The sequence below is a fragment of the Amphibalanus amphitrite genome, unplaced genomic scaffold (genome assembly GCF_019059575.1).
Source record: "Amphibalanus amphitrite isolate SeventyFive unplaced genomic scaffold, NRLGWU_Aamphi_draft 000022F_arrow, whole genome shotgun sequence".
Classification (NCBI taxonomy): Eukaryota; Metazoa; Arthropoda; class Thecostraca; order Balanomorpha; family Balanidae; genus Amphibalanus; species Amphibalanus amphitrite.
In genome coordinates, this window is record NW_024881518.1 from 689536 (window position 1) to 716046 (window position 26511).

Sequence of the window (26511 nt, forward strand, 5' to 3'; positions counted from 1 at the left end):
CTTGATCGGTACAGTAGATGTGCACTTGTGCTTTATATAAAAAGGGCTTAATTTTCGCACGAATGGGAACCTAACTTTTGGCGCAAGTCACACAGAAATTTCAGTGCAAAATCGCTTGCGCCGAATTTCCGCGCAAGAGGGTCTCACGGGCGTTCGGCGTAGTGTATGGATGTTTTCCAGTCTGGTCTTCAGACACAAACTTTGCGAGGTTCGGGTTCCTATCTACTTGTCGCTCAGCTGGAGTATAATCAATGGAAAACTTTTATGAAATGTAACAGTCAAAATAACATTCAATCAAAAAGAAACACTCACCCGACATGTAGACAGTTTCTCCCGCATTTCCTCCTTTACAGAAAGCTGACATTTTCTCTCAACTTCAACCATGACCAGAAAAAAAAACTTTTGAACACAGTAGATACACCCACTGTGACCGTAGTTATTCAGTTTCCTTGCACCTGTGAAGACACATAGCCACAATTCAGGAAACAATGTCAGAAAACATGTAACGGAAGTTAGCCCACATTCAGCCCACATTCGGCCCAGCCCAGATTGGGGCTGCCAAATCTAGGGAAAAATCTAGAAATCTAGGGAAAAATCTAAAAACCGTTTTACGCCTAAACGGCTGGACGAAACTGAAAAATAAGACCACCATTTGAAAGATCTCTTCACCCCGGACCTAATGATATGGTTAAATACCGGATCAATTTAACCAAAAGCATGATTTAACCAGGATGAAAATTTTCGGTCAATGAGGCGGCCCCTACGATTTTCTTCAAAATCGGCATGGTGATACTACAGGCCGAGATTCATCTTGGGTAAACTTTACCCTGGATGGGGTAATGGGTAAATTTTACCCCACCATTTTGTTTGGGTTTTCATAAGCTCTATATGATACCCATATTGGGGGATGCGTGCGATACACTTGCCAGAAATGCGTGGGTAAAACTTTCCAAGGGCGTTCTTACCCCATAGATTTCAATGCCCATAGGGGTTTCTTCAGCCAGATTGATCATCTGGGCCTGTAGTATCACCATGCCGATTTTGAAGAAAATCGTAGGGCCGCCCCATTGACCGAAAATTTTCATCTTGGGTAAACTTTACCCTGGATGGGGTAATGGGTAAATTTTACCTAACCATTTTGTTTGGGTTTTCATGGGCTTTCATATGATACCCACATTGGGGGGATGTGTGCGATACACTTGCCAGAAATGCGTGGGTAAAACTTTCAAAGGGCGCTTTTACCCCATAGATTTCAATGCCCATAGGGGTTTCTTCAGCCAGATTGATCATCTGGGCCTGTAGTATCACCATGCCGATTTTGAAGAAAATCGTAGGGGCCGCCCCATTGACCGAAAATTTTCATCTTGGGTAAACTTTACCCTGGATGGGGTAATGGGTAAATTTTACCCCACCATTTTGTTTGGGTTTTCATGGGCTTTCATATGATAGCCATATTGGGGGGATGCGTGCGATACACTTGCCAGAAATGCGTGGGTAAAACTTTCCAAGGGCGTTTTTACCCCATAGATTTCAATGCCCATAGGGGTTTCTTCAGCCAGATTGATCATCTGGGCCTGTAGTATCACCATGCCGATTTTGAAGAAAATCGTAGGGGCCGCCCTATTGACCGAAAATTTTCATCTTGGGTAAACTTTACCCTGGATGGGGTAATGGGAAAATTTTACCTCACCATTTTGTTTGGGTTTTCATGGGCTTTCATATGATACCCTGTAATGAACGATGAACCTCAATGAAGGCTTTTATTCACAACATTGCTGGAAAACAGGGAACCAAGCATTAGGCTCATAAACCATGCAAAGCACATGCAACACCATGCCACAGCCTGCACATGCAACAACATAAATATACAACATTCACCGTCCCTCAAGACTGAGCGTGCCAAAACTACGCTCAGCAACACTAACACAAAGACAAACTCCTCGCCACACCATGTCAAAACGCTCGCCTGTCACGGCTTACACATCTGATAGTCCATTAATCGAACAGGCACCTGCTTCACCCTGGTTGACCTTCGCAGAGGCCGATCCAAATTCGTTACAGTGGTATCAGGACAGTCAGGCGAGATCTCGGGAGGTACATCATGAACATCCGGTGCAGAGACGGACACAGCATCAGACGAGTCGCCACGCTCAGCGGGACACACAGGGTCACAGGGCGAGTCAATAGGAGGCACGTCTGTCTCACTCGATCGATGATCACCCATCTGGCAGTGCTCCCCAGCGCTCTCACCTCCCATGGGCGAGAGATGACGGATAGAGACGGTCGGCTCACGACCACTCGGCAGTCGGACCTTGGCGTACGTGGGAGTAACGTGCAGAAGATCGACCTCATCCACCAGAGGCTCGTACTTGCTGGCGCGGTTGAACCGACGGAGCAGTACCCTGTCTGATGTCACCAGCCAAGAAGGGAGAGCTTGACCATTGATTGACCTTCGAGGATGTTTGAAGAATCGTTCATGAGGCGTCTGGTTCGTGGCTGTGCATAGCAACGAACGAACGCTGTGCAGAGCCCGGGGGAGGACGGTTTCCCAGTTTTTCAAGTCGATGCTGTCAGAGTGACAGGCCATGCACACAGACTTCCAGATGATGCCGTTGTAACGCTCGGTTTGACCGTTGCCTGGGGCGTTGTATGCCGAACAGAAGCTCTGGGCGATGCTGTTCTGTAGGAGAAACTGCTTAAATCGAGAGGACGTGAAGGCGGTGCCCTGATCGGAATGTACAAACTCCGGTGTGCCAAACATAGTGAACAGAGACATCATACACTGTATCGCCGAATCCGCAGACGTATCGGCAGTAGGAAAAGCGAACGGGAAGCGAGAGAATTCATCTACCACGACAAACATGTACGCTCTTTGAGTGTTTGATGGCAGGGGACCCTTGAAGTCAACGCTCAATCGCTCAAACACCCTAGTCGCTTTCACAAGCGTGTTAGAGGTATGGACGAATCGTGGTTTGTGCTGTGCACAGGTTCTACACTGCGTTACGACTCGCCTTACATCATCCACCGAACAAGCCACATTCCGCGACCGGAGGTAGTGCCACAACCGCGTTACACCAGGGTGGCAGAGTTGTCCATGGAGAGATCGGATGAGATCTTCAGTGTCCGTGGCGGTTGCGCCACAGACAGCCCTGGATAGCATGTCGGGAACTGTGTTGAACTTCCCCGGACGATACACGATCTCAAAGCTCATGCACGCCAGCTCGAGACGCCAACGCAGTATCTTGTCGTTCTTGATGCGTCCTTTGCTCGCGCGGTCGAACATGAAGGAGACCGAGCGTTGATCTGTGATGAGCTTGAAGTGGCGTCCAATCAGAAGATGCCGCCACTTTCGAATTGACTCGACTATGGCTGCAGCCTCCTTCTCAACGGATGCCTGTTTGCGTTCTGATGGGTTTAACGTTCGCGAGAAGAAGGCGACCGGCTTGTCGTTCTGAGTAAGAGTGGCTGCGATCGCATTATCAGACGCGTCCGTCTCTACCACAAAGGTAGCGTAGTCGTCAATCGCTGACATGGTAGCAGCACCGATGTCTTCCTTCAACCGCTGGTACGCCGCGACCGCGTCAGGCGACAGGGGAAAGCAGTCGCCGTCGATCAGCGGCCGGAGCTTCTCGGAGAAGGACGACACCCACTTGGAGTAGTGTGAGAGCATGCCTACAGCTCGCTTCAGTGCCTTCGCGTCCTCGGGCACCGGCAGCTCCATCAAGGCTCGAAGTCGCTCTGGATCAGGTCGAATCGTCCGGTTCTCCACCACATGCCCCAGGATCCTGACGGATGTCTTGCCATACTGACTCTTCTCTTGATTGATCGTCAGCGAGAACTTCTTTGCAGCGTCGATGAAGCGCTCCAGGTTCCTGTCATGTTCTTCTCTGGTGCGACCACAGATGGTCACGTCGTCGACGTATGCAAATGTGTCGCGCAGGTTCTCAGCTCGGATGACATCGTCGAGGATCTGCTGAAAACAGGCGACCCCATTAGTGACCCCGAACGGGATACGAAGGAATTCGAAGAGTCTTCCATCAGCTTCGAAAGCTGTGTACTTGCGATCTTCAGGATCGATGGGGATCTGGTGATAGGCACTGGTCAGGTCTATCGTGCTGAAGTAGGAGTATTGAGCGATCTTTTCAACCTGTTCGTTGATTCTTGGCAGCGGGTAAGCATTCAGCTCCGTGAAGCGATTGATGGTCTGGGCGTAGTCCACAACCATCCGACGTTTCCCGCTAGGAGATGCAACCACAAGAACTTGAGCACGCCATGGGCTGGTGCTGGGAGAGATGATGCCTTCCTTTAGGAGACGATCGACCTCACCCTCGATGAACTTCACTTCGGAGGCGCTGTAGCGGCGTGACTTGGCCTGGATAGGGTGACAGTCCTCCGTCAAGTTACCGAACAAGGATGGTGGCGTTACCACTGCGGGAGTCAGACAGCACAGGCTGAGCGAGGATCGAGAGCCACCGAACGTCAGGGACACGCTTTCGTGTGCCTTGAGAAAGTCATGACCGAGTAGCACAGGTGCACACAGATCGTCCATGACAGAGAACAGGTAGTCATCATATGATTCATCTTGAACCCGTAGTCTCACCCTACACTGCCCCGCCACCTTGACATGATGCTGTGTGGAGGCCATGCACACAGTACCATGTGCGGGTTCGATGTTCAGGTGAACGTCCTCTGCGACCCGGGTACGGATGAAACTCTGAGAGCTACCAGTGTCGATCAGCGCTTCGAACTCTTGACCATTGATTGTGACACGCGTCATAGCAGACCGTAGACTCGGAAGAGAGGTTTCATGCATTGCTGACAGTATCGGCATAGAAGCTGTGGTTTGTCTCCGGTCCTTGGTCGGTTGTGCTCTTCTGGACCATCTCCCCATCTGGCAGACTGAGGCAAAATGCCCCTGCCTACCACAGCTTGAACAGGTAGCATTGCGTGCACGACACTTGTTTCGAGCATGATGTGGACCACCACAGAAGAAGCAGGTACGTTCAACTGCTGCAGTCACTTCCTCTCCTCCTCGAGCGGATGGCACTGTCTCCTCTGCAGAAGAAGGATCAGACTGAGCATGGGCTGTCACTGTCACTGGTGACGAATCACTGCTGTTTCTATGATACATTTCAGATTGCTGCTGGGCCATCTCCAGAGCACGAGCCTGAGAAACAGCTGTTTTCAGATCAAGCTGAAGGTTCTCCAGAAGACGCTGTCGAATAGCACTGGATGACAGGCCATTGATGAAGGCATCACGTATGGCATCCTCCTTTACTTTTTCAGCTGTAGCTGCTTCAAACTTGCATTGAGATGCCAGGAGCCCCAGTTCCTCGAGATAAGTGTCAAGTGATTCCCCAGCCTGCTGTCGCCGAGAAGCGAGCCTGTGGCGAGCATAGACCTCACTGTGGGGTTTCACGAACCTTGCTTCCAGCATCTCGACAGCCTCATCAAAGGTAGTGGCCGCCTTGATCAGCTTATAGCATGCACATGACATGTAAGCCCGAAGAAGCGTGAGCTTGTTGGGATTTAGGGCCGGATCGATGGAGTTGAAGAAATCCCCAAACTTTGTAATCCACATATCCCACTCATCTTCAGCAGATGGCGATTTGGGATCAATGTTGAGTTCTGGGGGCTTGAGATACTTGTCCATCTTGATTTGCCAGAGTCATGCAGATTGCAGGTTATGTTGTGAATAAAATTGTAATGAACGATGAACCTCAATGAAGGCTTTTATTCACAACATTGCTGGAAAACAGGGAACCAAGCATTAGGCTCATAAACCATGCAAAGCACATGCAACACCATGCCACAGCCTGCACATGCAACAACATAAATATACAACATACCCATATTGGGGGGATGCGTGCGATACACTTGCCAGAAATGCATGGGTAAAACTTTCCAAGGGCGTTTTTACCCCATAGATTTCAATGCCCATAGGGCTTTCTTCAGCCAGATTGATCATCTCGGCCTGTAGTATCACCATGCCGATTTTGAAGAAAATCGTAGGGGCCGCCCCATTGACCGAAAATTTTCATCTTGGGTAAACTTTACCCTGCATGGGGTAATGGGTAAATTTTACCCCACCATTTTGTTTGGGTTTTCATGGGCTTTCATATGATACCCATATTGGGGGGATGCGTGCGATACACTTGCCAGAAATGCGTGGGTAAAACTTTCCAAGGGCGTTTTTACCCCCATAGATTTCAATGCCCATAGGGGTTTCTTCAGCCAGATTGATCATCTGGGCCTGTAGTATCACCATGCCGATTTTGAAGAAAATCGTAGGGGCCGCCCTATTGACCGAAAATTTTCATCTTGGGTAAACTTTACCCTGGTTGGGGTAATGGGTAAATTTTACCTCACCATTTTGTTTGGGTTTTCATGAGCTTTCATATGATAGCCATATTGGGGGGATGCGTGCGATACACTTGCCAGAAATGCGTGGGTAAAACTTTCCAAGGGCGTTTTTACCCTATAGATTTCAATGCCCATAGGGGTTTCTTCAGCCAGATTGATCATCTCGGCCTGTAGTATCACCATGCCGATTTTGAAGAAAATCGTAGGGGCCGCCCCATTGACCGAAAATTTTCATCTTGGGTAAACTTTACCCTGGATGGGGTAATGGGTAAATTTTACCCCACCATTTTGTTTGGGTTTTCATGGGCTTTCATATGATACCCATATTGGGGGGATGCGTGCGATACACTTGCCAGAAATGCGTGGGTAAAACTTTCCAAGGGCGTTTTTACCCCATAGATTTCAATGCCCATAGGGGTTTCTTCAGCCAGATTGATCATCTCGGCCTGTAGTATCACCATGCCGATTTTGAAGAAAATCGTAGGGGCCGCCCCATTGACCGAAAATTTTCATCTTCGGTAAACTTTACCCTGGATGAGGTAATGGGTAAATTTTACCCCACCATTTTGTTTGGGTTTTCATGGGCTTTCATATGATACCCATATTGGGGGGATGCGTGCGATACACTTGCCAGAAATGCGTGGGTAAAACTTTCCAAGGGCGTTTTTACCCCCATAGATTTCAATGCCCATAGGGGTTTCCGGTTTCTTCAGCCAGATTGATCATCTCGGCCTGTAGTATCACCATGCCGATTTTGAAGAAAATCGTAGGGGCCGCCCCATTGATCGAAAATTTTCATGTTGGGTAAACTTCACCCTGGATGGGGTAATGGGTAAATTTTACCCCACCATTTTGTTTGGGTTTTCATGGGCTTTCATATGATGCCCATATGGGGGGATGCGTGCGATACACTTGCCAGAAATGCGTGGGCAAAACTTTCCCAGGGCGTTTTTACCCCATAGATTTCAATGCCCATAGGGGTTTCTTCAGCCAGATTGATCATCTCGGCCTGTAGTATCACCATGCGGATTTTTAAGAAAATCGTAGGGGCCGCCCTATTGACCGAAAATTTTCATCTTGTGTAAACTTCACCCTGGATGGGGTAATGGGTAAATTTTACCCCACCATTTTGTTTGGGTTTTCATGGGCTTTCATATGATACCCATATTGGGGGGATGCGTGCGATACACTTGCCAGAAATGCGTGGGTAAAACTTTCCAAGGGCGTTTTTACCCCATAGATTTCAATGCCCATAGGGGTTTCTTCAGCCAGATTGATCATCTCGGCCTGTAGTATCACCATGCCGATTTTGAAGAAAATCGTAGGGGCCGCCCCATTGACCGAAAATTTTCATTTTGGGTAAACTTTACCCTGGATGGGGTAATGGGTAAATTTTACCCCACCATTTTGTTTGGGTTTTCATGGGCTTTCATATGATACCCATATTGGGGGGATGCGTGCGATACACTTGCCAGAAATGCGTGGGTAAAACTTTCCAAGGGCGTTTTTACCCCATAGATTTCAATGCCCATAGGGGTTTCTTTAGCCAGGTTGATCATCTCGGCCTGTAGTATCACCATGCCGATTTTGAAGAAAATCGTAGGGGCCGCCCCATTGACCGAAAATTTTCATTTTGGGTAAACTTTACCCTGGATGGGGTAATGGGTAAATTTTACCCCACCATTTTGTTTGGGTTTTCATGGGCTTTCATATGATACCCATATTGGGGGGATGCGTGCGATACACTTGCCAGAAATGCGTGGGTAAAACTTTCCAAGGGCGTTTTTACCCCATAGATTTCAATGCCCATAGGGGTTTCTTCAGCCAGATTGATCATCTCGGCCTGTAGTATCACTATGCCGATTTTGAAGAAAATCGTAGGGGCCGTATTGACCGAAAATTTTCATCCTGGTTAAATCATGCTTTTGGTTAAATTGATCCGGTATTTAACCATATCATTAGGTCCGGGGTGAAGAGATCTTTCAAATGGTGGTCTTATTTTTCAGTTTCGCGTTTAGGCGTAAAACGGTTTTTAGATTTTTCCTAGATTTCTAGATGTTTCCCTAGATTTGGCAGCCCCAATCTGGGCTGGGCCGAATGTGGGCTGAATGTGGGCTAACTTCCGTTACATGGCGCCTGGGGCGATTTGATCGTTTGCGAAATTCACATGTGACGTTTAGCATGTAGAAGGCCCACGAAGAGGGAGAAGCTCCAAATGTCACGTGACTAAAATGTAACAGTCAAGGCCCTATATACCGTTTAGGTAACAGTTTGGATCAGTTTGGATTGGACGTGTGATTGATGGATAAGAATTTATAATTGTTTTGCTTGGATTAATTATTTTGCATTTGTCTCTATAACAGCAAGGAAGCTTTGAAATTTCATCTGTTGGCTTTGTATTTATTCCTACCATGCCTGGTCATGGTAAATGTGCAGTTGCAAAATGTACATTTTCCCATAGTAAAATACCAGGTCGGGAGGGGATTTTCTCCTCATTCAGGTTTCCGAAAAACCCAGAAATGAGATCTATCTGGGTGCGCCGTTGTGGACGAGCGGACAGTTTTGACCCTGAAAAGTCTAGGATATGTGGTCTTCATTTTACTCAGAGTGATTTAAGCCCAACATATCACCTGAAGAAATCTATGATGCCTGGAGACAAGCTCAAGCCTGTTCTTCAGTCGTCTGCTGTCCCATCAATGCACCTGCCTATGACCACAGCGGTCAGCAGATGCAAGGTAGGTACCGTAAACCGGGGTGACTTTGTACCTATCACTTTTGACCATTATGGTACAATGTCTTCTATATCACTTGAGACTTCACTCTGGATACAGTATCATCATACCAATTGGACAATTCTTTATCTAACTGAGTACAGTAAATGCCTTGAAGTCTAGCAGAAATATTTTATTTAAAAAAAAATGATCGTTCTCACCCAGAGGTCGGGCTGACTATGATCACTACATCAAAATCACCTTATATGTGCCATAGGAGCCCTCAGAAGGGGCCTGTGTGATAAACTTAAATGTTTTAAATAAAACCAAAGGCTTTGCTTGACAAAAACTCACACATTTTACAGCAACACTATGAATCATTGAAGTATTAAAATCAACCTTGCCGTCTGACTTAAACACGTCGCACACATTTGGTGGCCTTTATTCAGTGTGCTTCCACTTGTGCAGCTCGGTTACGCCCTTACGGTCAATGTGTGACACCCACAATCCCTCCACGGTAACAAGTGGTTCAATGAACTCTTTTGGATCTTTGATATAGGGGCCAAAATTTTCACGTTACGCCTCCTCAGTGGCGCAGCCAGGGGGTGAAAGGTGTGATATCTCACCCCCGTCTCCTATCCTAGTGGCCCAACGTCGATTCAAACTGTAACGTTATGCAGCCTGACATTTTTTATCATAATGTCAAGGTCCGTCATAGGACTGAAAAACAGTTTTCAGGCCTGACGATAGTCCCCTTTAGAATTTATAGTCCCATTATATGATTTAAAGGGACACTCCCACCTTAACATTAGTTTTGAGTTGAGATAGCCAAATTGGTGGCCATGGCCTGCAAATACCGGTTTGGGCACTCACAACATCGAAAAATGCTTTAATTCGAAGATATGGAATTTCAAACTTGCAGTTTTCGGATTCTAAGGGGCTAATGCATTGGAATGCCCCCTTAGAATTTGTGACGTCAGCGGAGATCTAACGATTTTTAAATCATAGACTAAAACCATCTTGTTTTTTTTTTGTTTTGTTGGGTTAGGCCCTTTCGGTCGACAAGACCATTGCAGAGCCGGAAGGATGATAGGAATTAGGGGGAGACATTGGTCTGGGCAGGCACCCTAGTGAGTCGCCGGGGCTGAGCCCGTCCAGAGGACAGGCCACCCAGCCCCAAGGCACTCACTGCACCCGGCTACGGGGTGCGCTCCCTCAGGAGCAGCGGTGCCGCTCCGAGGGAGCAGCCCGCATGAGATAAAGTTGCCTGTCCAGCCCGGAGGGTGGTTGCGGCGTGGAGGAGAAGGATTTCAGTATCCTGAGGATAGAAGCACGGAACGGTGTACACCATCGTTAACACGTGGTGGTATACGCTGCTTTGCGCGCAACGTCTGCCGCACTTTAAGGCTGCCAAATTATTGCTTCCAAATAAAGTTGCTAGTAACAGGGGAGATCCCAAAAAGTAAACAAAAGTAAAAGCCTAATATCTTGAAAACCAGTGAATATTTTTCGGTGAAATTTGGTAGATATTCGTTTTCGCTCTTTCTGAACCAAGGGACATCACTTTCATGCCAATTCATTAACTTTTTTGAAGGTGGGAGGGTCCCTTTAAGAGGGTACATCAAAGGCCCGATTGAGCTAATCCAAGGCCTACATAGGAGGGCCCGTTCCATGGCATGAGAGGGCCATTTTAGGCCTGAGAGGGCCCATTTCAGGTCTGTGAGGGCCCATTACAGGCCTGAGGGGCCCATTTGAAGCTTGAGAGGGCCCATTTCAGGCCTGAGAGGGCCCATTTGATGTCTGTGAGGGCCCATTTCAGGCCTGAAGAGGTCCACTTCAGGCCCCTAGAGGGCATGTTTGGGGTCTGAGAGGGTCCATTTCAGGCCTGAGAGGGGCCCATTTCAAGCTTGAGAGGGCCCATTTCATGCCCTAGAGGGCCCGTTTGAGGCCAGAGAGGGCCCGTTTGGGGCCACAGAGGCAGGGGCGGATCCAGGAAAACTCCAAGGGGAGGGTCATGAATCGAAGTGGTGCCCCTACCTATACCCAAAATTAAAAACTCAACGGATTTCGTCCACTTCATTTTGGTGGTGCCCCCATTTTCAGTTTTTTTTTCTTTTTAATTTTTATTTTTAGTCAGTATCTTAACTTTTGCCACAACCACATTTACCAATTGTAAGCAAGTATATATGAATGTGCTATGTGTATATATGTTGTGGACGCTGAGTAGTGAGTACTTACCAGGAACGTTATCAGGTAAGCGAATCGTTGTCAGTCCGACGAACTTGACCCTGGCGTCTAAAGGGTCTGTCCTTGACACTTCAGGCTTGTCAGGGGCACCAAAGTCCTTCCAGGGACACCACAAACCTGTCAGGGGCACCTACGGCCTTGTAGGGGCGCCACAGGCCCGCCAGGAAGCAGGGGCACCACAGGTCTAGCAAGTATACACGACAGGCCTGTCAGGGGCACAACGGGCCTGTTGGGCCCATGAGCACCCCTAGGGGCAGGGGCACCACAGTCCTTCCAGGGGCACCACAGGCCTGTGAGGGGCACCAGCGGCCTAGCAGGGGCACCAGTCAACACAGGCCTGCCAGGGGCACCACAGACCTGCCAGGGGCACCAGAGGCCTGCCAGGAGCACCACCGACCTTGCAGGGGTAACTTGGGCCTGTCAGGGGCACCACGGGCCTGTCGAGAGGCACTTCAGGCTTTTCAGGGGCACCATAGTCCTCGGCCGGGCGCAGGGGTAGCAGGGGCACCAGAGGCCTGCCAGGGGCACTACAGGCCTAGCAAGGGCACCACTGGTCTATCAGGGGCACCACGAGCCTGTCATAGCCAGGCATCTCAGGCTTGTCAAGGCCCAGGGGCACCACAGGTCTGTGAGGGGCACCAGCGACCTAGCAGGGGCACCAGTCAACACAGGTCTGCCAGGGGCGCCACAGACCTGCCAGGGGCACCACAGACCTGCCAGGGGCACCAGAGGTCTGCCAGGGGCACCACCGGCCTCGCAGGGGCACCTTGGGCCTGTCAGGGGCACCACGGGCCTGCCGAGGGGCACTTCAGACTTTTCAGGGGCACCAGTCCTCTTAGGGCGCAGGGGTACCAGCGGCCTAGCAAGGGCACCAGAGGCCTGCCAGGGGCACCACAGGCCTAACAAGGGCACCACGGGCCTGTCAGGGGCACCTCAGGGTTGTCAGGGCCCAGGGACACCACAGTCCTTCCAAGGGCACCGCAAGCCTGTCAGGGGCACCAGAGGCCTGCCAGGGGCACCACAGGCCTGCCAGGGGCACCACAGGCCTAGCAAGGCACCACTGGCCTGTCATGGCCGGGCACCTCAGGCTTGTCAGGCCCCAGGGGCACCACAGTCCTTCCAGGGGCATTACAAGCCTGTCAGGGGCACCAGAGGCCTAGCAAGGGCACCACAGGCCTACCATGGACACCACAGGCCTGCCAGGGGCACCACCGGCCTTGCAGGGGCGCCTCAGGCCTGTCAGGGGCACCACGTCCCTGCCGGGGACACTTCAGGCTTGCCAGGGGCGTTACAGTCCTGTCAGGGCCCAGGGGCACCAGGCCCGTGGTGTCCCTGCTAGGCCTGTGGTGCCCCTGGTGGTCCTGTGGTGCCCCTGTCAGGACTCTGATACCCCTGATAGGCCGGTGGTGCCCCTGGCAGGTCTTTGGGCCCCCGGGCCTCAAGGGGGGGGGGCCATGACCCATGTGACCCCCCCTTGGATCCGCCCCTGCACAGAGGGCCAGTTTGAGGCCTGAAAGGGCCCGTTTGAGGCCTGAGAGGGACCCATTTCAGGCATAAGAGGCACCATTTCAGACCTAAGAGGGCCCAGTTACGGTATGGGGGGCCCTTTTTCGACGTGATAGGGACCATTTCCGGGCTGAGAGGGCCCATTTCGGGTCGACAAGCGCGGGCCAATGTCAGGTCTGAGAGGGTCAATGTCAGGCCTGAGAGGGCCCATTTCAGGCCGTAGAGGTCAGAAGACCTATTTGAGGCCTGAGAGGGTCCACTTCAGGCCTGAGAGGGCCCATTTCAGGTCTGAGAGGGTTAATGTCAGGTCTGAGAGGGTCAATGTCAGGTCTGAGAGGGTCAGTGTCAGGCCTGAGAGGGCCCATTTCAGGCCCTAGAGGTCAGAAGACCTATTTGAGGCCTGAGAGGGTCCACTTCAGGCCTGAGAGGGGCCCATTTCAGGTCTGAGAGGGCCCAGTTCAGACCTGAGAAGGCTCATCCCAGGAATTAAAGAATCATCCTATGTGTGGGAGGGTCCGTACTCCGTGCCTGGTCTGGGTCTGAGAGGGCCTATCTCAATCCTGATTGAGCCGATATCGTGCCTGATATAGGTCAACTCACCACTTGTATATTGATGGCCCAGTTCATGTCTAATGGGCCCATCTCAAGACTCAGAGATTTTATGCTTGACAATGAGGAAGCCTACCCCAGGCGTGAGGGGGCCCATAGAAGTTTTTGAGGCTAATGGAGGTCTCGCAGGACGATATGTCAGCCTCTGAGAAAGTCATGCAGGGCCCTTAAGATGCCAAGCCGACATCTGAAAACTCCTCTTCTCTTCAGGCCTGTGCCTGCCTCACCGTCCGGCCCCACCCCGACGTCTAGGGATTTGACGCCTAGGTATTATCCAGGACCCTACTTCGGTCCATGATGGCTCCAAACTGACACCTGGGGCTCCTGCACCGGCTTTTGAGGGGCCCACCGGCCTCTGATAGCCGCCACGCAGGTCTCAAAACACCATGTCGATTGTCGATACCTAAATCCCCAAGTCTTGGAAGGCCTGTAGCCTGTAGGTACTCTATGCAGACTCTTGAGGGCTTTGCGTGGGTTTGTAAACGCCGAGCCAAACTGGCCCTAGCCGAGCTCGACCGCGCCCCGCAGAGCAGGGGCCAGGCTTTCCAGTTTTACGACCCTGAGGGGTGTTTGAATATTCCCTTCTAACCTGACTCCAGGGTCACGTAGCGACAAGCGCGGCGGTAGGTGGCTTTCTAAAGAGCGTTGAAAATCATGGAGAAATTACTTCAGTCATGTTGCAGTTCAGACCAAAGCCTACGTCGTCATGTTCATCGAAGGAAAAGTTTCGCCTATTTCGACACTCGAGGACATATAATCATGGGCGCCGCCACCGGGAGGACGGGGGGACGCGTCCCCCCACTCTCAGAATGGAAGGGGGACAGCGAGCGTAGTCTTTCGTAGGTTAAATTTCGTGTCCGGACAAAATTTCGTCTGACATTTTTTCGTCGGACAGTTTTTCGTCCGCAGATTTTCGTCCGACTTTTTTTCGTCTCGCATTTTTTCGTCTGTACATTTTTTCGTCTGTGCATTTTTTCGTCTGTACATTTTTTCGTCTGTACATTTTTTCGTCCGGACATTTTTTCGTTCGTATATTTTTTCGTCTGTACATATTTTCGTCCGGACATTTCTTCGTTCAATAAATTTTACGTCTGTGCACTCAAGGTTGAGTGAAAACATACTACAATGCTATTCAACTGTGAGGCAAATGACGTCATAATAATACTCGGGGCGAAGCAGTGCAGTGCCGAAGGCAATGCCTTAGGAGAGATTACAGGCAATGGTAAGTCAAATATTTTTAGGTTAAGTGGTTGTGTATCTGGCTTCAGGCCGAAGGCCTGAAGCCTGATGCATAACCACTTAACCTGAAAATATTTGACTTACCATTGCTTGCAATCTATTCATGCAAGTAACTTTTTCCTTATCCCCCGGTAGGCAAACATCAGTAGGTAAGGTTAGGTTAGGTTAGGTTAGGTTAGGTTAGGTTACGTTACGTTACGTTACGTTAAAATTGTAGACGAAAAAACGTCCGGACGAAAAAATGCACAGACGAAAAAATATACGAACGAAAAAATGTCCGGACGAAAAAATGTACAGACGAAAAAATGTACAGACGAAAAAATGCACGGACGAAAATTTGTACAGACGAAAAAATGCGAGACGAAAAAAAGTCGGACGAAAATCTGCGGACGAAAAATTGTCCGACGAAAATCTGCTGGACGAAAAACCGTCATGGAATCGGTAATTTTTGTAGGGATTCATTCCTTCTAACGATTATCGGACTATTCCCGATGCATGTGAGTGACCCCATATTGAAAAACGAAGAGGTGACAGTTTTGTAACAATTTCAATATCTCGGCAACTACTGGGCCGATTGCGCTGAAAGTTGGCATGTAGGTAGGTATACCCACTAGGCAATGCATATCCATGTGCCACAGTTGGGGTCAGTGGCGTACCCAGGAATTTGCGAAGGACCAGGGCATTGGAAGAGAGGGCGCCAATCAAGGAGGGCGCCAACAACAAGGAGGGCGCCACATATCTGAAACTTGAATGTGTCAGTTATGTTCGTACACGTGCGGAACGAACATAACTGACATTGTACATGCGTACACATTGATCAGCCTCAGGCAGCGGTACACGTGCGGTACGAACATAACTCATAACTGCGAACGTGAAAGTGTCGCGGCCGAGCATTCTGGGTGAGTCTGTGGTGCGCGTTGCATCACTGTTCCGTTGCTATTTTGTATTACTGGTGTCATGTGCATTGCTACATTCAATATGATTTCCTCACTGAGAGCCGGCTTTACTCTTATCTATCGGCGCTACTCCGTACTCCGTAGGAGTATCTCCGTCACGTCTGCGGTCGAATATGTAATAGCAATTGTGTTTTTCTTCAAACGCCCTTAAACTGAATCGAAATGTGCTCTCGCAAGACATGTCATCAAATAGCCGATTACAAAAAGCAAAGTATTTTGCTCACAGTGCTATATATTTACAAAATATACCTACCACTAACACCCAGCGACGGACATCTCTCACCTTGGCATATATCCACAAAATATAGCACTATAAACTCCCCACGAGGGACGTCTCACTCCTAAAATGATGCGGCGGTTTCTACGGAACATTTCTCATAAAACTTGCTTCCCACGAGTGACACCTCTCACAGTGACATATATGTTCAAAAAATATGAAACTTCCAACTCCCTACGAGGGACTTCTCTCACCATTAGGTGCACATATTTACAAAATGTAACACTTCGCCCTAAATTTGAATTTTGAGCCCGACCCAGCGTCTCGGAAAGCGTCAGCCGTTAACGGTTTTTGTTAGGAAAGCAGAAAACAGCCGAAATATCAGACAACTACAAGTACTATCATAAAAATTAACGATGTTTATTGTTCTTAATACACCCTGGTTTATTGGCTATAGAAAATAAATGTTGGATTTAGAAGAAAAAATACAGATAGGTTCAAGTCTTATAACTATAAGAATGTTATAATACTATAATAATAAAATAACTTTATCATCAAGCTATAAGATTAGGAACATGGCCATGGGAGCTATTCAGAGACTAGAGCTGCAGCATTTCTACATATCCCATAACTGACACCATACTCATGAAGTCGGAGGGCGCCTTCTGACCAGAAGCACGCCAGTGAGCCGGGAGGGCGCCCTCTGATCAGAAGCACGTCAGTGTGTCGGTGGGGCGACCTCTGATAACAAGTACCTCACCGGTGAGTCGGAAGGGCGCCTTACGATCAGAAGCACGCCAGTGGGTCAGGAGGGAGCCTTACGATCAGAAGCACGCCGGTGAGTGGAGAGGGCGCCTTCTGAACAGAACCATGCCGGTAAGTCGAGAGGGCGCCCTCTGAGGAGATGCATTCCAATTAGCCGTGAGGGCGCCTTCTGATAAGAAGCATGCTAGTGAGTTGGAGGGCGCCTTCTGGTCAGAAGCACGTCAGTGAGCCGGGAGGGCGCCCTCTGATCAGAAGGACACCAGTGAGCCGGGAAGGTGCCATCATCTAGGAGAGCGCCGCTATCGACTGGAGGAGCGCAAACACTGGACAGAGGGGCGCCGCCATAATCTAGGAGCGCGCCGTTATCGACTGGAGGAGCGCCAACACTGGACAGAGGGGCGCCACCATCGTCTAGGAGGGCACCGCTATCACTGAAGGAGCGCCAAGACTGGACAAAGGGGCGTCGCCGTCATCATCTAGGAGCTCGTCGCTGTCGACTGGAGGGGCGCCAACACTGGACAGAGGGGCGCCCCATCATCTAGAAGCGCGCCGCTATCGACTGGAGGGGCGCCAACTCTGGACAGAGGGGCGCCGCCATCATCTAGGAGCGCACCGCTATCGACTGGAGGGGCGCCAACACTGGACAGAAGGGCGCCACCTTCGTCTAGGAGGGCACCCTATCTCTGCAGGAGTGCCAAGACTGGACAGAGGGTTCGCCGTCATCATGTAGGAGCTCGTCGCTGTCAACTGGAGGGGCGCCAACACTGGACAGAGGGGCGCCCCATCATCTAGGAGCGCGTTGCTATCGACTGGAGGAGCGCTAACTCTGGACAGAGGGGCGCCGCCATCATCTAGAAGCGCGCCGCTACCGACTGTAGGAGCGCCAACTCTGGAGGGGCGCCGCCATCATCTAGGAGCGCACCGCTATCGACTGGAGGGGCGCCAACACTGGACAGAGGGGCGCCACCATCGTCTAGGAGGGCGCCGTTATCACCAGAGGAGCCGGAGCGCCAACACTGGACAGAAGGGCGCCACCATCATCTAGGAGGGCACCGCTATCACTGGAGGAGCACCAAGACTGGACAGAGGGTTCGCCGTCATCATCTAGGAGCTCGTCGCTGTCGACTGGAGGGGCGCCAACACAGGACAGAGGGGCGCCACCATCATCTAGGAGCGCGACACTGTCGACTGGAGGGGCGCCAATACTGGACAGAGGGGCGCCGCCATAATCTAGGAGCGCGCTGCTATCGACTGGAGGAGCGCTAACTCTGGACAGAGGGGCGCCGCCATCATCTACATAAGAGCGCGACACTGTCGACTGGAGGGGCGCCAACACTGGACAGAGGGGCGCCACCTGCACCATCATCTAGGAGCGCGACGCTATCGATTGGAGGGGCGCCAATACTGGACAAAGGGGCGCCACCGGCCCACCATATCGTCTAGGAGGGCGCCACTATCACCAGAGGAGCGCCAATACTGGACAGAGGGGCTTCGCCATCAACTAGAAGCGCGCCGCTATCGACTGGAGGAGCGCCAACACTGGACAGAGGGGCGCCAGTCACTGAGGGCGCCGGGGACGATGAGCCAAAGGGACAGGGCATGCACGGAATGTCCTGTATGTGCGTACGCCACTGGTTGGGGTGCTGCTGCACGTGCGCACATGCAGGGGTCGATTCCAGATCTCGAGAACGGCTAGGCCGATTGCGCTCAAATTTGGCACATCGTTAGGGACCGGTTAGAAGGGTGCAGTGCACAAGTTAGTTGGAGGTATCCCCTCGCAATTTCGCACGTGCAAGGCCCACCCCACCCTCTCGCTCGCTCCCTTGGTCGCCTCAAAAGGCGTTTTACTGGTTGTTATCCTACTCGAAATTTGATTAGGCCCTTCGGTCCAATGAGACCAATTCAGAGCCGCAAGTATGAAAGAATTAGTGGGAGACATTGGTCGGGGCAGCCACCCCAGTGAGCCACTTGGGATGAACCCGACCAATTGAACAGGCAGCCCAGCCCACTGGCACTCACTGCACCCGGCAAAGGACTATAGCTCCAGTGGAGCCATTCCCGCATGGGATAGAGTTGCCCGTCCAGCCCGGAGCAGGGGGTTGCGGCGTGGAGGAGAAGGATTTGACTGTCCTGAGGATGGAAGAGATGAAACGGCCGGTGCCGAATCTGAGAGGGTCCAAGACGTTTAGATACTCAGTATATGGGGTGTGGGCCTACATGCATTGATCTGACCTCTGCCACCTCGGCCAACAAAATCTCCAGCTCTTATCCGACCTGTCATCGCGGAACTGCCGATTTTTGATATCGTGATCAACGTGTGTCGACTGGCCGAACACGGGCCTAATATATTTCGTCTAACCAGCCAAGAGCATGACTTTACACCAATCCGACCTCGAAGTCAAAATCCGAACATTTTCGAAGACTTCAACACCGACTCTGGCCAAAACTGGCCAAAACAGTCAACTCCGACTGATTCCAGCTCCGACCCCACACTTCTGCAGTCACTGCTACACTAAATTTCCAGCTTCTAAGAAATAAGCTATACGGTTGACAGGACCACAAAATTTTGAGGCGACTTGACTACTTGACTTGGTTTTCCTGACCTACGGTTTTCTGGTATCAAGCTTGTTACACGGGCTGTAAAATTCGTATTTTGGAGCAGTTTTGCCAAATGTTTTTTTCCTTTTTTTTTGCCAATTTTGCCAAAAAATCTTTTTGGTCTTTACCGCTAAGCTCTATCTCCAACAGGAACGAAATGGCGCGGGGGGGGGGGTGGCAACCCCCCCCATGTGCGTTCTAGGATGGGAAAATGGCATGTGCGGGTGAGGGTTAAGCATTTAGACCAGGTCGGGTCAGGTCAGGTCAGGTCAACCGGTAGGGGATGTGACCAGTATTCGTAATACGTGTCAACCGCCTCTGACAGCTTCGTAACATGTTACGAAGGCACCAAAACTACTTCGTAAATGTTCAAATGGTTGCTAAATTCGAATTCAGCTCCAAAAACTAGCATAGAAACATGTAAACCTCGAAAAAGTGAACCGAGGTCACCCGAGGTCACCAAAGGCCAATGACCTGACCTGACCTTCAGGTGACCTTGACACCCACCCTAATGTATGGGAGCAACATCAAAACACATGTTCGAACGTTTGAAACCACGAAAAGCTTGCAAACGCGCGGCTAATGCGAGCCGACATACGCCGAATCGCGATTTCGGCCAAACATGGTCACGGAAAAGAGGTCACAGGTCAAAGTTCATTGGGGTCAGGGTCATGAAATTTTTAGGGTAGGTGTAAAATTGATCAATGCGAGTGTACTGAAAGTTTCGTCGCGATCGGCCGCTTTTTACGCGAGTTATTCGCGAAAAACCTTAGGGGGGTTGCATCACCCCCTCCCCCTGTGCCGGCGAGGGTTAATATTTGTTTTGCTGGGTACCTATGTTATTATTTGTGACATCATGAAGTTGCCCATACTCCGCTAGTGATGTTCTTCCATTGTTCATTCAGGATCTGCGTCATCCATCAGTGATGGGCGCCGATGACCACTGTAGTCCGGCCGCCCAAAAACCCCAATTCACCATCATCATCATCACGCGTCCATCAGTGACAGAAGATTGCTCTCCATCAGACCAAGCTATGCAGTTTTTAAAACAAGAAAGGTATGTCCATTGTCTGCAATCATAGGTGTCGATTTCCGCCGGGTTGGGGGTGCCCAAGCTCTCTATATTCCCCGCCGCCCCGCCGGCTCGGCCGGCTTGGCTTTGGAGCCCCAACATACGGCGCGGGTCAAGGTCACTGCTAAGGCGGCGGCGGATTTGCTGCGCTCGGGCACCCTCAACTCCCATGATTGTCTGATATTGTATCCACCTATCAATTTGCCCTTGTACAGGTGAAGAGGTGGGTACTTGGCGGGGGGGGGGGGGGTAGTCACACCTGCCAGTCTTTTACGTTTGTAAAGAAAACGGCGACCCGCAGTCCCGTGAAATTGGTATATTTCATAATAAAGTAATTTCAGATCGTGTGTAGTTTTTTATTTACCTCTGGTAACAGTTTGCACAAGGTCAGGTCTAGACATGTCAATCGGATACCAACTTTTTGGTATACCGATACCAAACCGATACCAACTTGGTATTTGGTATTTCAATCGTAATGTGTTTGGTATTTTGTTGGTATCATAAGCCCTCACTTATGTATAAGAGGCTAAGAAATCGGTAAAAAGTTGGTATTTCCCTCGCTTTTCCCAAGTTGGTTTGGTTTCGGTATTTTCCCGTGGTTTTGGTTGGTATTTGGTTTGGTATCGGTATTCCGATTTTCCGTAAGTGACATCACTAGTCAGGTCACCAGGTCAATTTAAGTGATTATGCCTCAAAAAAAGTTTCTGTCTCTGTGATTCCTACAGTTTATTTCCCAGAACTTTGAAACACGAGGCATTGCATGAGGAATCAATCAACGAGCTGTGTATCTCGAAGCATTTATATCAATGACCTTAGGTCAGGTCAATCTTGTGACCTCTCCAGTGTTCATTGTAGATGAGTCAATGGGAGAAAATTGGTCTGCTCTTCTCTTGATGGAAGTCTACTTAAACTCTCAAACATTGGGATGTAGGTAAACCTAACAGTATGAATCGCAAAGTGGTACTTGTGACCCCTCTCTATTCCCCTTAGGTCATCTCAGGTCATGACAGGTCACCAGCAGTTTTTTTTTCTAGCAGACAAGAGCTTTAAATAGAGACCTGCTAGACCGATGATAATACCTTAGCTGCGTTCAGCTCAATGATACAGTTTGATATGTCACATGACCTTTTACATGACCTTGAACGTAGGTCAAATTTTGAATGTGACCTTCTCAGGTCAAATTATAGTTCATTCGACGTGCGTCTGAACGAGAGAAAGGCGATGCCGGTAAGGTAAAATGAAGGTAATTTACACACGGTGTCAAAAGTTGCAGCATAAACATTTTCCTTAAAAACGCCATATTTGAGTTTTGCCCGCTGGCAGGCAAAACTGTTGACCCTAGGTCAAATATCGGGGTATTATTTAGAAAGAGCATTGAAAGAGCTATGGAGTGAGCCTTTCCGCAGCGCTGTATCTCTATTAGTTCCTGAGTTGTGCGCCGATTTGTGAAAAATGTCAAAATCGGAAAAATTGCTCTTGATTTGAACGCTCTTGATTAACATTATTGACATCCAGGCTCCAGCGACCTTAGCAATGACCTGATGGAATAATGACCTGTTTGGTTTTAAAAGATTAGAGGTGGCAAAATGTGGACCCGAGGACCCGGTCCAAAGAACCAGTCTGGAGTCTGGACCCATATGGGTCCAGACCGGTTCCTGGATATTTTCTGACGGGTCCAACCGGGTCCCACCATAAACTATACATCTTGCACACTACACATTATTGCAGAATATGAAGTGAATGTTTCTTTGCACACAGTAGCTCATGAGTATTCCCAGTGGGAAATAGGCTGTTTTACATGATGCAACTAATGATTCCTTCAAGTAGTTTGTATTAATTGGCTTTTGGGGAACGGGTCCAACTGGTTCCGGTTCCAACTAAGACCGGGTCCGGCTGGTTCCAGAAATGTCCAGCCGGGTCTGGTTCGAGTCTGGTTCCCAAAATTTTCATCTTTTGCCAACTCTATAAAAGATCTTACAGCGACCTATTTATCGCTTTTTCCGCGTCTTTCTAGCTCACGTAGTTAGCTCCGAGATGACCTGCTGTGGCCAAATACCCTCGTCACCATGGCGAAGTTGGCTGAGACCCCGACCGGGGAATGGGATATGAAAAGAAATAGTCTGAATCGATGGGTAGGTACAGGGTGGGGCAGAAAGATTTACCTGTTTGTTTTTAGCCCATAACTCAAAAAGTTTTGGACGGATTTTAGTAAAATTTTGCATGCGGCTTCCCAACTGATTCGTGTATAATTGTTCTGATCGGTTTTAATTCCGTCGTGGTTGTTTATGAGCTACGGCGGAGATTACAAAAAGAGCCCAAGTTGCGGCGCCGATGCAGGCTGGCCACAGCGTCCGAAGCGTTCCAAAACAGCTCGGTGTTGCCATGAAAACTGTTAACAATCTAATGAAATGCCTTAAAGGGACAGGTACAGTGTCGACGAAGCCCATCCCAGGCAGAACAAGACATTTCCGCACCAAAAAGCTGGTTGATATCGTACACAAGATGGTGTCTCGAAATCCTTGGCGAAACATTCGCATTGCGCAAACTGGCAAAGGACCTCGATTTTTCGCCCAAAACGATCAGAAGAATCATAAACGACGTTTTGAGCCTTGAGTCGTACACGATGCAACGTCGACACCTAATTTCGGCGGCATCCAAGGAGAGGCGGCTTCACAGGGCCCAAAAGATATTGGAGGAAATCAGAAGCGCCGGTAGCAAGGTCTTCCGCTGATCTGATAAAAAGATTTCCACGGTTCAGCCCCAGATGAACTCTCAAGGCGACGTAATCTTGGCAGATGGTACATGCAGCATTAATCCTGCTATCCAGGCCAGTTTTGGTCGCCACAACCCTGCTGGTGTCACGATTTGAGCTGCCGTCGCATCCGACGGCTCAAAAGGACCCTTGATCTTCATCGAGGCGGGTGTGAAAGTCAGTTCACACGTTTATGTCCATCTGCTAGAGGAACATGCTCTGCCTTGGATCGCTCAGTCGTTCCGAGACGGATACGTCGTCGTCCAGGACGTTGCGTCGTCTCATACGGCCAACTTCACTTAACCCGCGCGGGGCTGGGGGGGGGGGGTAAATTTTACCCCCCTCGCGAATTTTTGCGATATCTTAAAAACGGCGGCGCGCAGCGCCGCCAAACTTTCAGTACCTTTTCTTACATCAATTTGACACGTTCCCTGAAAATTTGAGCGAAATCCGTTGGAATTTTTTTTTAGAAATTGACGTTTTAGTGACGTCATGTTCGCCATTTTCGCCTCAAAAACGGCAAAAGTTCAAACGCCGCTAACATCTTCATTTATAAAGGAATCAAAACGTAAAAAAAAGGTTATACGTAATTTTACTTTGTCTATCAAATGGCTATCTCGGTTTTTTGAAAATTTTGGATTTTGACCTAAATTTTTTCAAAAAACTGACTTTTTTGGGAAAATCATTATAAAATCCAAAATTTTGAGTCTATCGAAAAAACCGGAATATATGTCAGAGAAGTGGTCTATGTGCACCTACATACCAAATTTTAGAAGAATCGGTTCAAAAATGTGGGAGTTATTCAAAATTTTATGACGTCACGATACACAATTTTTTTGAAAAATGACTTTTTTGGAAGTTCTAGACCTCGTACGGAAACAAAAATAGCACCATTCGATTCGCCGTGAAAAACTGCATCAGATAGACACCATTTTAGGCCTTAACAACCAACTTCAAAATTTGACCTCACTTGACCTGACCTTGACCTGACCTCGACCTGAAATTCATCCAGAGGTGGTCCATATCACTTATTGAGTGTGCCTATTGAATTCTATGAGTAAAATGACCCATAAAACATGTGTCGCACATGCCCTTTTCTATATTTTGTTTTTTGGTGACCTGACCTGACCTGACCTGACCTTGACCTTGACCTCTGAATGATATTGTATGCAACGAATATTGTCTTGGTAGCCTAAGAACACGTTTTGGGCGATCAGTCTCAGTCCATGACTCCATTCTTCGGCAACTACGGTGCAAGGCCGATACTGTAGAAACTTGCAATTTGTACCCTTGACCTGACCTTGACCTTGACCTCAAACTTTAAATTAAGTACATGTTTTTAGTAGTTCGTGATGAGAGCTTTCGATTGGCGTTTGAATTTTCCAAATCGGACCATTAGTTCGGGAGATAACAGGGGGGGGGGGGTAAAATTTACCCCCCCCCAGCCCCGCGCGTTCGGCTGGAGACCCCAGCCCCGCGCGGGTTAACAGTGGTGCAAGACCCACATGCCTGGATTCTGGGACAAGGACATGTGGCCACCATCAAGTCCAGACCTGAACCCGATGGACTTCACCACCTGGGCCATCCTGGAGAGCGAGATGTGCGCAACACCACACAGCAGCATCGCCGCTCTGAAGCTGGCCCTCGAGACGGCATGGTCGAATTTCGACGAGGACACCGTGCGGCGCTCGCGCCTCTCCGCAGGGGGAGGTTTCGGGGCAGGGGTGAAGACTAAAGGTGGCCATGTTGGTTCATAGTGCCGTTGCTGAGATGTGTACATGCTACTGAATACGTGTACCAAAAATCATTTGAATATCTTAGTTCTGGACCGAAATATTTTCAAAAATCAAGAGGTAAATCTTTCTGCCCCACCCTGTAAAAGCTTTTGGTTCCCGGTGCCACGCTAAGCAGTGCTGGTTACGAATGACACCACAAACCCACCACCAGTGTTGCCTGCTACCGGCTCACCGGTGATAGTTTTCATGGGAATCTTAACGTATCTCAGGTAGATGGTGGCACGGCCCTCCCGGATCTAGCGTGGCCCTCTCACCACTTGCCAGCTGGCCGAATGTGAATGATATACCTAGAAACGCGGTTTAAATGACTGGAGGCTATCCGACCGAGAACTCACTGCCACCGTACGCTACGAGACGTGCGTGTTATCCTTTAGGTCAGGAAAGGGGGCTGTGTATTGTATAACTAATTTCATGGGACTTGTGCAATTAACTGTTTGCAGGTCATTGTAGGCATTAAATTTGGCATGATTTACTTACGCTTGAAATTATTGTCTGTCACAATATATATTTAATTGCCCGGTCCGAGCACTATACCAGACATTATTCGGTCGCTTTCCCAAGGGTGTTTTAAAATAATGTCCGAACGAAGTGAGGACATTATTTTATCGAAAATAGCGTCCGAACGGAGTGAGGATGCTATTTTCGAAAATTGCACGAATGAAATGAGTGCAATTTTCGCATTGAATGTGCGAGCCTGCGAGCATATTCAATGAAAACACCCTTGAGGAAAAGCGACCGTATCATGGCTGGTATAGTATTCGGACCGGGTAATTAAATTTATTATAGTAAATTTTTGGCACCTAGCACCAACGCATCTCTGAGAAAGGGTTCGCTTTTGGGCTTCGACATCAAGGAGGGGCACGGGAGATGGGGGGGGGGGGCAGCAAATGGGTAAAGCTTTGGGCGTATAATGAAAATTATTGCCAATGGACTTTAACACACGATGGGTGAATAACGAAATTAATCTATAACTTGGTTTCAGTATACCTATACAAATGGTAAATTGCCTACCATGTCGTATTTTGCTTGAAATTCATCCCTCATTTCTCAGATATTTCCTGGTAAACATGCGAGACGCGTCTGTTACCTACTTCTATTAGACATTCATGCTACGAAGCGAGTGAGGGGTAGGCGTTGCGGAGACATGTTTTGTCTTCATTAGTGGGGAAATGTGATGTCGTTGCATTCCCTCCTCTTTCCTATGTTTTGAGTTTTGACATCCAATATCCATGAAGGTATGATAACAAACGTCTATCTTACTACAAACACTGGCTCCTGACAGTGCTGTTCTTCCCGTTTTGTAAGGTTCATCTTCAATTGCTCTTTTCACTGGCTCTTGAGAACTAGGTGTACCTCGAAATCTGCCTTCTAAATTTCTGCGTAACCTGCTAAGCCATCTCTTTGAAATGCATACGAAAAGTCATTACATTAAGGCTGTGTTCTTTTCCAAATTCACCTGTCAACCTGTTTCGCAATTTATTTTATTCCAAGCTGCAAGCTTCTATGACCGGACTTTTATTGAAGTTTAGTCATCGAATGCATTGTTTAACAGGGAGCTTTTGAAAAGAAGAAAACTGCCGCATAATGAAATTAACCGCCGTGTTTTTATGCATGGGTTTTGATAGGCATTTCCGAGTTTTGGCGTCGACTGAAATTAACCGTCTCTCGCGCTTCAGCCTT

General features: G+C 49.2%; 3 protein-coding genes across 7 annotated transcripts in view; 1 reads left to right on the forward strand and 2 right to left on the reverse strand.

The window, feature by feature from the left end:
* Window positions 1-495, reverse strand: part of LOC122391810 (zinc finger protein 271-like) — a 64962-nt gene extending 64467 nt beyond the window's left edge. For both annotated transcript variants that reach the window (XM_043386090.1, XM_043386101.1), the window contains exon 1: window positions 313-495. In XM_043386090.1, the coding sequence (XP_043242025.1) occupies window positions 313-384 (72 nt within the window). In that variant the 5' untranslated portion in view covers window positions 385-495. The remainder of the gene's footprint in view (window positions 1-312) is intronic.
* A 1474-nt stretch (window positions 496-1969) lies between these two features.
* On the reverse strand, window positions 1970-4777 carry LOC122391332. The gene has a single exon (XM_043385137.1). It carries the CDS (start codon window positions 4775-4777, stop codon window positions 1970-1972), a length of 2808 nt encoding a protein of 935 aa, XP_043241072.1.
* A 3780-nt stretch (window positions 4778-8557) lies between these two features.
* Window positions 8558-26511, forward strand: part of LOC122391815 (zinc finger protein 835-like) — a 32375-nt gene continuing 14421 nt past the window's right edge. Inside the window, exons 1-4 of one of the 4 annotated variants that reach the window (XM_043386123.1) lie at window positions 8608-8626; window positions 8836-9098; window positions 10240-10243; window positions 20115-20268. In XM_043386123.1, the coding sequence (XP_043242058.1) occupies window positions 8883-9098; window positions 10240-10243; window positions 20115-20268 (374 nt within the window). In that variant the 5' untranslated portion in view covers window positions 8608-8626; window positions 8836-8882. Of the gene's footprint in view, window positions 9099-10239; window positions 10244-20114; window positions 20269-26511 lie in introns of all 4 variants that reach the window. The other 3 variants (XM_043386115.1, XM_043386130.1, XM_043386136.1) reach the window with 3 other exon arrangements.

Excerpts from the sequence above, each read along its gene's own strand:
- LOC122391332 (XM_043385137.1), bottom strand. The coding sequence starts at position 4,777 with ATGACGCGTGTCACAATCAATGGTCAAGAGTTCGAAGCGCTGATCGAC.